The 12,088-nt window shown below is 37.5% G+C and overlaps 1 protein-coding gene across 1 annotated transcript; it reads left to right on the top strand.

Moving 5' to 3' along the window:
- Positions 1 to 2,752: 2,752 nt before the first annotated feature.
- On the top strand, positions 2,753 to 8,255 carry guca1aa (guanylate cyclase activator 1Aa). Its single transcript, XM_061959587.1, has 4 exons — positions 2,753 to 3,046; positions 6,033 to 6,182; positions 7,281 to 7,374; positions 7,454 to 8,255. The coding sequence occupies exons 1-4, from the start codon at positions 2,849 to 2,851 to the stop codon at positions 7,579 to 7,581; spliced, it is 570 nt and encodes a 189-aa protein (XP_061815571.1). The 5' UTR covers positions 2,753 to 2,848; the 3' UTR covers positions 7,582 to 8,255.
- Positions 8,256 to 12,088: the final 3,833 nt, after the last annotated feature.

The following is a 12,088-nucleotide window of genomic DNA, read 5'->3' on the forward strand; positions in this document are numbered from 1 at the left end:
ATCCATCCATTTTCTACCGCTTGTCCCGTTCGGGGTTGCTGGAGCCTATCTCAGCTACAATCGGGCAAAAGGCGGGGTACACCCTGGACAAGTCGCCACCTCATCGCAGGGCCAACACATATAGACACAACAGTGACATTTCTAATCAAATTGCAATTTAAAGGTTTGGATTGTAAGTCTCATATATCTGTGTGTGTTTTTATATATATATATATATATATATATATATATATATATATAGATATTAGGGCTGAGAATCTTTGGGTGTCCCACGATTCGATTCAATATCGATTCTTGGGGTCACGATTCGATTCAAAATCGATTTTTTTTTTAATTCAACACGATTCTCGATTCAAAAACTATTTTTTCCCCGATTCAAAACGATTCTCTATTCATTCAATACATAGGATTTCAGCAGGATCTACCCCAGTCTGCTGACATGCAAGCAGAGTAGTAGATTTTTGTAAAAAGCTTTTATAATTGTAAAGGACAATGTTTTATCAACTGATTGCAATAATGTAAATTTGTTTTAACTATTAAATGAACCAAAAATATTACTTATTTTATCTTTGTGAAAATATTGGACACAGTGTGTTGTCAAGCTTATGAGATGCGATGCAAGTGTAAGCCACTGTGACACTATTGTTCTTTTTTTTTTTTATAAATGTCTAATGATAATGTCAATGAGGGATTTTTAATCACTGCTATGTTGATATTGTTACTAATATTGATACTGTTGTTAATATTCATTTATGTTTCCCTACTTTTGGTTTGTTCTGTATCGTGTTTGTGTCTCCTCTCAATTGCTCTGTTTATTGCAGTTCTGGGTGTTGCTGGGTCGGGTTTGGTTTTGGAATTGGACTGCATTGTTATGGTATTGCTGTGTATTGTTTTGTAGGACTGATTAATAAAAAAATAAAAATAAAAATAAAAATAAATAAATAAAAAATAGAATCGATTCTGAATCGCACAACGTGAGAATCGCGATTCAAATTTGAATCGATTTTTTCCCACACCCCTAATAGATATATATGTATTTTTTTTTCTTTATAATACATTGGCATTCAAATATTGTACTTTTAACATTTTATACTCTTACACAGGAGTGTCCAAACGTTTTACAATGAGGGCTATACACACTGACAAATCAAGGGATGCGTGGGTCATTTTGAAAGTTTACCTTCAAAACCAGTACAATATATCTTTTTTTTTTAAAGAACTAAAAAAAAAAGTGCAATTTTGCTAGAAATTTTGTGTGAATGCTAAAGAGTCAAAGCCAAACTGAAATGCTAACAGTTAGCGCACTGGGCAGATAAAAAAATAAGCAAAATGACCTAAAATGCTAGCATGCTAACAGTACTATGCTAACATGCTAATAATACTATGTTTACAGTTAGCATTATTGAAAAGCCAAAATATTTGACACTGCTAAATTAGCTAATATATCTAACAGGTATATTTAGTATGCTATCAAGTACCAAAATATTACTCTTGAGGTGTGTACCTAAAACATATTTAAAATGCTAGCCTGCTAGCATTAGCATGCATCAAGGACCAAAATATGACTGATGTGTATACCTACAAAATAAAAAACCTAACATACTAATATTAGAATGCGAACAGGTCGGTGTTCTTCGACAAGTAAGAAAATATTGAACGCTGAGGTGTACACCTGCAAAATTTGCACACACACAAAAAAACATGCTAATATTAGAATGCTGACGATTGTGTTGTGGGCATTTAAAAATGTAGCTACGGGCCGCAAATGGCACCCCGACTGCACTTTGGACACCCCTGCTCACCTAATGAGTGTTTTGAAACAAGAGCTGTGTCTCGGCTAATTGTTACGCTTTTAAGTTACAAGCAAACATTGGAGTTACAAGCATCCCTGCCATTAGTTGGCATTAGCTTATAGCTAGAAACGAGCAGGCCTCTGTTTTTCCAAGTAATGGAAGGAAGGAGGGTGTGAAGGACAGTGCTAAGAAGAAGAGGTGGATGATGTTTATTGAATTAAATAAATAAATCATCCAAAACTTGGCGAAGCAATTCGAGCGTAGCGCTGCCAGTCGGCACCATACTGAAGCAGGAGGAGTCTTAAATTAAGGAGTGTTAAATTAATATCTAAAGGCTGGACAATTATCCATAAAAATGTGAAGAAGCTGCTGATGGTGTATTTGACAGAAGCGCAGCTTGAAGGAGATACCTAGAAGTCCACTCTCAAAGGTGAATAATGTTCATTAGTGTTATATTACTTCATAAAACTACTGTAGTTGTTAGTAATACATTACATTGTATTGTTTTTACACAATATTTTATACATAAGTCTGTTTTTCTTTTTACCGTGTTTGTTTGCGTGTCTTCTTTTTGTTCAATCCTGTTTTGCAATGACAAAAACTGCCCTGTTTTTTTTTGTTTGTTTCTTTTGAACATACCTTGCATGCATGACTGACTTGTATACTGCACTTGATCCGCACCGGCTGTCCGTGTATTGTTGACTTGACTTCACTATGTGGTTTCTAAATAAAGCGCATGCCGAATAATTGTGTCATCTTTGCGGAAGACGTTTGTGTTTTTGAAGCTGCACGTGCACACGCGCATGATGGATGAACACACTGTCGTGGTTATCTGCAGAGGAAGCATGAGCATCCTTTGTAATGGGATGATTAAACCGCTCATCTGCCCGGATTAAAACCAGGGATTAGACCCAAGAAGGGCACAGTGGTGGGCGTGGTGGACTACAAAAACTCCCCGCCGGTTCCTGCCCTTCTTCACCCTGTGACGCCCCGCTGTTGTGTGACTGTGAAGCGCCGCTTCGCAGTAGACCAAGACGGGAGTCGGCGGCGACATCATGGGCAACTCGACAGGCAGCACGGTGGACGACTTGCAGGCGGTGGAGATGCACCTGTGGTACAAGAAGTTCATGACTGAGTGCCCGTCGGGTCAGCTCACCCTGCATGAGTTCAAGCAGTTCTTTGGGCTGCGCGGGCTGGACCCCGAGGCCAACGCCTACATCGAGCAGATGTTCCGCACCTTCGATATGAATAAGGTACTCTTTTGCACTTTAACGCTTGCTAAGTCATGTTTTGACTGCAGTGCAATTTTGCAGTGTCACTGTTAAAAAAAGTAGATTTTGCTGCAAAAAACTGGCAGCTCAGTCGAAAAAATGTTACTGTAAAAATAACGATAGTAGTTTCCTAAAGCAGTTACAATAATGCGCTGTAAAAATGGCCGTAGATTCTTACGGTACAAGACTAGAAGCTCTATATTGTAAAAATAAGTGGTACTCTTTTTTTTTTTTTCTTTTTTTTTTGTTAACTGTAATGCACTGTAAAAACGACCTCAGATCTAATGGCAAAAAAATAGCTCAAAATTTTACCAAGCAAATGACATTGATACTCTGTTTTCCATTTACAGTAATGCACTGTAAAAAGAACAATCATAGATTTTATGGTAAACTGGCAAGAATTTGACTGTAAAAATATGGTATTTTTTTCTAGTTGCAGTAATCCATCCATCCATTTACTACCGCTTTTTCCCTTACGGGGTCACATGGGGTGCTGGAACCTATCCCAGTTGCACACGGGTGGAAGGCGGGGTACACCCTGGATAAGTCGCCACCTCATCACAATGCACTGTAAAAATGGTTGTAGAATTTTACAGTAAAAAAATGGCAGCTCAGTAGCCAGAATTTTACCGTGAAAATAACAGTAGAAGCACTTTTCTATTTACAGTAATGCACTGTAAAAAGAAAGATCATAGATTTTACGATTAAAAAACTGGCTGCACAGTTGCCAGAATTTAACCGTATAAATGACAGTGGTACCCTTTTATCATCGACACTAATGCACTGCAAAAACGACCTTATAATTAAACGGCTAAAATAAAAAATTAATTTTCCAGAATTTTACTGTGAAAATAACAATAGTTTTTTTCTATTTATAGTAATGCACTGTAAAAATGGCTGTAGAGTTTTATGGTAAAAACTCAGTCGCCAGAATTTTGTCATAAAATTAACAGTGGTACTGTTTTTCAGTTTACAATAACGCACTGTAAAAAAACTGAGATATTAAGTTTAAGAACTGACAGCTCAGTTGCCAGAATTTTACCGTAAAATTAACAAGGGTACCGTTTTTTACATTTTGGATAACGATACTACTGTTTAGTATTGTAATGATAATAGTGTCATTTTTTCCCATTTTTATGTTTGAAAATGCTTCAATTAGGCCAAAAATACATAGAATATACTTTTAAAAAATTGAGTGAAGCCGCAAACTTCAAAGCGTGATGTAGCGAAACACGACTTTAAAGCATTAAACAAAACTGAAAGCATTTAGAATACCAGTATATGGAAGTAAATTATGGAATGGATCAAGTACAGAATTTAAACATTGTACTAATATAATCCAGGTTAAGAAAGAGTATAAGCATATAGTGCTCAACATATAGGGTGCTAATAGTGTCATTTTCAGTTACTTATTATGGGATGGGGGTTGGTTGGATCGAATAAGCTCGGCTTCTTCCTTCTCCTTTTAGACAAGTTGAACTATTCAAGAGTGAGTTTTATTGTGCTTGTAAACCTTAAATATGAGCCCAAAAAAATGTAATTCATTAATTTGTTCATGCCCAGGACATTAATAAAGTTCCATCTACCGTAGGAACATAAAAACCGTACAGTAGTACTGTGTTGTTTCGTCGGATAGTAGTTCTATGTTTATGATTGGGCTTGTCCTACATCATATTGAAAAAAAGTGGCTAAGTGGGGATGTTGTACTGCAGGGGCCCCAAGCACACGCAGGCACCTGGGCTTGTGTAAAGTTTGAACAGATAAAATCTGCTATTTAATTGTGTAATTCATAAAAAAATAAAAATAAAAAAGACATAAATGTTTATATAAAATAAATATATCAGTGACAGTTCGATAACAAGGTTGCTTGAATAAAAGAGGAATCCCTAAGACTCACTATCATAAATGCAAAATGGTTTGTTCCACCTGGCTGGCAGCAAACCTAAATTTGAACACTTCACATGACGCAGACGTCATAACGTCATCAAAGCTCCCCTTTAGGCATTCACATTACTGGTAATCAGCAGCATTTTGAAACACAGATGAGGTGATAGAAGAAAGGTACAAATATAATAAATGTATCTGTGGCAACATAGGAGAAAGTTGTGTAAACGTTTTACGTTTGTATCTCATTGCACTGTGAACGCACAGTGGTGCGTTCAAAGACACTGGAATACAGTTAGAAATAGAGGTGTCACTCGTTTTTAAAAACCGGGAGATACTGAACCCACAGAGATGCACTAATAATAATATAATCATAATAATAGTGATGCATAATTATGACTCTTATTAACCACTGATGATACATGAATCAGCTAATCTCAACCTGACATATTTAAGTGAATAATGGATTATTTAAATTCATATTCTAGCCACTTTATATTGAAATTGTTGGCTTTTTTGTAAGGGGTTTAACTAGATATATTATTACCATCTTTAAAAAGTCACAAACCTAAGTAAAGTTTTGACATATGTTTTAAAAAGCTGGTTTCAACTAAATCCATGCAAGCAATAATTATGTTGCATGTTCAACGTTGGGTTTAGGTTTAGGATTGAGGCCCAGAATTTGGCGCTACACCCCCGAGTGTGTGTAAATATAATCTCGTGAAACGCTGACCTCTCGCTCAATTCTATGGAGGACGTGTCCGAGTCGGAGAAAGGGTCATCACAGGATGTGTCTGTCTGGCGGGGGCTGCAGGTTCCCGATTTAGAAACGGGACGACAGTAATCTTAATGCATGATCTGAAATGTCAGATTATCTCTCTGTTGCCAGCAGGGAGAGTCCTCGCTCTTGTCTCCTTGACACGCTTCACCTTCAGCCTGGGCGATCAGGTGGTGGTAAAAAACTAAGGAGGCAGGAGTTGGGGTGTTGGGGACATAAAGTATCACAGCATACACGAGCAATCCCAGATACTGTGAAAATACACCCCTAGTGGCTGACACCATGGAAACGTTGTGTGCCCCATAGGACGGCTACATCGACTTCATGGAGTACGTGGCGGCACTAAGCCTGGTGATGCGCGGCAAGATGGAGCACAAGCTCCGCTGGTACTTCAAGCTCTACGACGTGGACGGCAATGGCTGCATAGACCGCCATGAGCTGCTCAACATCATAAAGGTTTGACTTTCCCACAAAGCAGATTAAGTGAAAACTCTGAGTATGTCAAGTCTGACATGACAGAAATTTAGGGTTTTCCCTTCCAAGAAAGAGAGATAAGTCAAACTCGAAGTCAGTTACCATGGTAACTTCCTCTGTGAACCAAACCTTGAAAGAACCTGAGTTTTTTTCTTGTCTCTTCCCTTCTGATAAACATGTGTGTTCATTTGTAAGCAGCAAACGTTAAAATATAATATCAATATTATTCATATAATTTATTTATAGTATATTAATATCAATAAATACTGACTTCTAAGGAAATAATCTATTTTTAGTCAATTAAGAAAATCTGTGATTTTTAGATATTTTATATTAAATGTATTTTTCTGGATTAAAAAAGATGTAAAGAAAAACATACATTATTTAGTTGTTCATTATTGCAAATATAACTAGAATATATGTTATAGCTTGTTAGCAAAAACCTTTTTTGTCCATTACTTGATTTGAGATATATTTGTTTTAATGAGAATATAGATTGTTTTTGGTATTTCATCATTGATGAGGTGGCGACTTGTCCACCGAATGCAGCTGAGATAGACCCCAGCACCCCCCGCGACCCCGAAAAGGACAAGCTGTAGAAAATGGATGGCTGGATGGATATGTGAGCTATATTAATCACAATAAGCAAAATAGCCTGCCAACAACTGAAATTTTTTAATATTCTTAATTCAAGACGCACATCTCAGAGTTTATTACATAATATTTATGATACAAACAGAAAGTGTCTGGTTAGAAAAAATAAATAAATAAATATTTAAAAAATAAAAAATAAAAATGTATAAATCCTCCACATTTTACCTGTTGACTAAAAAGAACATGTGATGAGATATTAAATTAATACTAAGTGTCTTTTTATCGGTTTGTAAACATTTTCACAATACATAATGGTACTTTTCAATAACGTACAATTCCCTTTTTCTCTTGCACAACTTCCCATCTTTGGGTAAATCAACTCAGACTTCATGTTTGGATTCAAGAGTTTGTTGAACCTTCTACCTGAAATACTCCTAGGACTTAATAGGAATATTGTAAATGATAATGATGATCTTGTTGCCTTAGGCCATTCGCGCCATCAATGGCAACGAAAACCAGGAAACGACGGCGGAGGACTTCACGAACAGTGTGTTTGACAGGATCGACATCAATGGCGATGGTGATTGCTTATAGTTTTTAGCCTTTTGAGATGTGGTTTAATGCGGACTAACGTGTGTCTGCTATCTGCGCACCCACAGGCGAACTCTCCCTGGAGGAGTTTGTGGCAGGCGCTCGCACCGACAACGACTTCATGGAGGTGATGATGAAAAGTCTGGACCTGTCCCACATCGTGGCCATGATCCACAACAGAAGGCACAGTGTTTAGGACAATTATTTGTATTATTCAGTGATTATGCCATATTTAGGATACTGTATCACAAGATGAACGCTGACAAATAATCCACACTTAAATTGATGAAAGTTATCTAAAAAAAAGCATTACAAGTATTTGAAAAATGGCCCACCATGTTTCATCATTGCAGAATACTCGAGAAATATAGCCCGCTCAACTGGAAAAATAAAGTATGCTGATTCACTTCTTGTATATACAATGTTTAACAACCTAGCACCACCTCCTCTCAAAAATTTGAAGTTTTTATTATGAAATATGTATTTTATCAATTGTTTTATGTATTTGTGTAATGTACAAGGCCAATGTATGGCAGTGAGGGTCTGCAACAGCACCTTTGGTACTTAAATCTTGGAATTGTACGTGTAAATATTGTGAATCTGTGTATATGTTTTGAATGTGTTTTCATTTTAAAATCAACTTGCCAAGGTACTAGAGATGGAATTTCGGCATTAGTTATACTATCACATACTGTATAATACATGTCAAAAGTTAATTAATATTTGAATCACCTAAATGTTAAACCATTATTTTTATGTGTACATTTCCAACATGTTTAAATAAGTCGCGGGGATGCAACACAGAGAATCATTGTGCTTTCATTTTGTTGATTTGAAGTGCTTGTTTCTACAATAAAATAAAGACGATCAGTCATTGTGTGTACATTTTCAGGTGTAAAGAAAATGACAATATAATAGAGTAACGTTAGTCGTCGGGGTTAGGATCCGAGACCCACCCATAAGCGCCCATAAAAAAGACAATTTTTAATGCATTGACCATTACTGATAAATTGGTTGCGGGCGTGACTGTGAGAAATTCACGATTCAATACAAATGTAAGATTTTTTTAAAGCTGGAGCATTAAAAAAAAAAAAAACGTTTACAAACTTCTAAATAACATACTAATGCTTCCTGAGGCCGAGCCAATCAGTGGCCACGATACTAAACAGCTCTGATTGGTTTGGATTTAAGCCCCCAAAAAACTACAGTAGTATTGACAGGGCCAGCCCTGGCCAAAATGGGGTCCTAAGCAGAATTTTATTTGAAGGCCCCCCAACCTCCTATCACAATTCTTTTTTATTGATGTGAAACGATTAGTGGTTGGAAATTACGTTTAAACAGTAGTTAGCAGAGGTGTGGACTCGAGTCACATGACTTGGACTCGAGTCAGACTCGAGTCATGAATTTGATGACTTTAGACTCGACTTGACAAAATGTAAAAAGACTTGCAACTCAACTTAGACTTTAACATCAATGACTTGTGACTTCACTTGGACTTGAGCCTTTTGAATTGACATGACTTGACATGACTTGCTACTTTCCCCAAAACCCAAAGATGAAAAAGTTATTCGGGAGCGCTCCGTATTTTTCATTGTGTACTTGTCTATCAGCGTTGCGTGTGTCAGCTGGTGTGGCCTCAGTACAACAGCCAATCAAATTAGATCTACTTTGTTTTCATCACACAGCATTCATCCAATCAAATTGCAGGACAACCAACGAAGAAGACATGTCCAAACCACACGCCAGTGAACAAAAAATGATACCTAAAATAATTTTGTTTGGGTATAAAAATTACGAGGTGGTCAACACAAAACGGTTTGCAGTATGCAACACATGCGGTTCGAAAATTACTGATGGAGAGGCAACAACTTCCAACTTCGTCCGGCATTTGAAGTTGCACAAAGAACGGTAAGTTTTGAATGTAAGATAACGTTTATTGGCTAAGTAACGTGACTTTTATTTGCTGTGTAGTTAAATCAGTGAGGCTGTAAACTCACTGCTAACGTTATAACGTTATTGCAAACATGGGAATCTGTTGCAGTTCACTACCTTATTCATACTTTTTGTTCAGTGATTTTTTTTAAGCAGGGTTACGTTAGTCAATATATCACACGTAACGTTAGACGGCGGTCAGCAGCACCGCGTATTTTAGCCACCTAAAAAAAGACAAAAATAGTAAAATAAAGGTCAGTTAAAATGTATACTATATTATGAATATGTGTACCGTTTTAGCTAGCTTTCTGACATACTGTTGGTTGTTTACCTCAGTGGTCCCCAACCACCGGGCCGCGGCCCGGTACTGGTCCGTGGATCGATTGGTATCGGGCCGCATAAGAAATAATTTTTTCTTTTTTTAATTAAATCAACATAAAAAACACAAGATACACTTACAAGTAGTGCACCAACCCAAAACAACTCTCTCCCCCCTTTTGTTCTGGGCATTGAACATGAAGACTCTTCCTTCACTGTTCCGAGTGGCCATGAGAGTCTTGGCAGTGCCTGCCTCCAGTGCTCCAGTGGAGTGAGTTTTCAGCCATGGTGGCATCATACTACACCCCCATCATGCACAAATGACTGACAGACTCTTGGCTAATTTGGTCTTTTGCAAATGCAATGCAGCATAGGGCCCTGACATATAAAAAGTACAACTTTTTTGTTATGTTCACGTATATGTCATGTTTTTTCAATGTTAACACTTTTGTACAAATAAGTACATTTGCACTTTATTTTTCAATGTGTTTGTTCTGTAAAGGAATGAGTTAATGTTTAAAATGACTGGTTAATAGTGCTATTATAAAGTGCAAAGTCAGCACAATTTTCTTTCCTGCAATTTAAAATGCACTTGTTTTAATAAATAAATACAGCGTTTGAAAAGCATACACAATCTGTGTTAATATATTAGTCTGTGGTTAAAAGGACTTGAAAGGACTCGAAACTCAAAATGCAGGACTTAGGACTTGACTTGAGATTTTCCAGTCTTGACTTTGGACTTGACTCGGGGCTTGCCTGTCTTGACTCGGGACTTGACTCGGACTTGAGGGCAAAGACTTGAGACTTACTTGTGACTTGCAAAACAATGACTTGGTCCCACCTCTGGTAGTTAGTTACTTGTGAGTCTTTGCCATGCAAAAAAAGTAATTACTAACGGAATTGCTCTTTAATAAATGTAATTAATTAGTAGGGGAATTATTGCGTTACCTAAAAAAAACTTAAAATACCAGGCTTATGCAGTTGCTATGGTTCATGAGCCCAGTGTGTATGTGCCTTTAAAAGGCGGAGCCTGTTGCTCAGTGACAGTAGCATTAGCTTATCTGTTTGTTAGCTGAGACTCGCAGTTTGCGGGCAGTGACGGCATCGGTGTTAAATATTTCCACCAGATCGTTTCAGCGCGAGTTAATAAATGCAGTTGCTATGGTTCATGAGCCCAATATGTGCCTTTAAAAGGCGGAGCCTGTTGCTTAGTGACGGCTGACGCCAGCGCCCAGATGGTAGCATTAGCTTATCTATGTTTGTTAGCTGAGACTCGCATTTGCGGCAGAGACATCTGTGTTAAATATTTCCACCGGATTGTGTCAGCGCGACTTTATAAGATTGAATGTGCTTTGATGGCTGTATTCTCCTTCACGAAATGTGTAGTGTTGGATTGCAAACTTGCCACTTCAATCACTGATTTGTTGATTCCTCCCTCGAAGTAGTAGTGTGCGTGTACTTACACGTTTGCTGTGCAATGTTGCCTCCTTCTATTTGATATCAAGTTCATTTCAGTGTGGTGCTGGTTGTTGCTTTTAATAGTAAAAATATATTCCTGCTTCTGACGCTGTCTTGTCAACCACATCAAAAGTAGCGTGCCACGTTACATCAAACGTCTCGCTAACGGCGTTGTAACCTAATTACAAGTCTTTAGGTTACTCGTTACTAGTAAAAGTAACTCCATTATCATATAACGCCGTTATTCAGAACACTAGAAAACCCATCCATCCATGTTCTACCGCTTGTCCCTTTCGGGGTCGCGGGGGGTGCTGGAGCCTATCTCAGCTGCATTCGGGCGGAAAGCGGGGTACACCCTGGACAAGTCACCACCTCATCGCAGGGCCAACACAGTGAAACAACAAACAATTTTTTAAATATTAATCCAATTTAAATGTATGTTGCTTGTTTTGTACTACAGCACAATAATGGGAAATAAACTGTTCAATAATGTATTGAAATATAATCCATTTAACATAATTAAAACCATTTTCAAAACTTCCAGGCAACCCTGTACGATTAGAAGACCAGCACCAATACCCAGTTCCCTATAAGAAACAATGTAAACATGACTAATTGGTTCTAGCCTCGACATGAGTCCCTAATTTAGCAAAAAAAACACACTTTGAAGACACATCTGTACATATCTTCTGCTGCGTTCATAGCTGCAACACAATCTCCTGCGGATAGTTCCATCAAACAACGTACAGTAATCCTACGTTCATCCTTGTTAATTAGTTCCGAGCGTGACTGTTAAATGAATTTCTAAAATAGAAAGTAATAATTATAAGTTAAATACAGTATTGTCATAGCTAGAGCATAGAATAACTGTTAAAGACCTTCTAAATATATTTTATAAACAGGTAATTATGAGAGCCTTTTAGCAGAGGTGGGTAGAGTAGCCAGAAATTGTACTCAAGTAAGAGTACTGTTACTTTAGAGATTTATTACTCAAG

The sequence above is a fragment of the Nerophis lumbriciformis genome, linkage group LG05, assembly GCF_033978685.3.
Source record: "Nerophis lumbriciformis linkage group LG05, RoL_Nlum_v2.1, whole genome shotgun sequence".
NCBI classification, from domain to species: Eukaryota; Metazoa; Chordata; class Actinopteri; order Syngnathiformes; family Syngnathidae; genus Nerophis; species Nerophis lumbriciformis.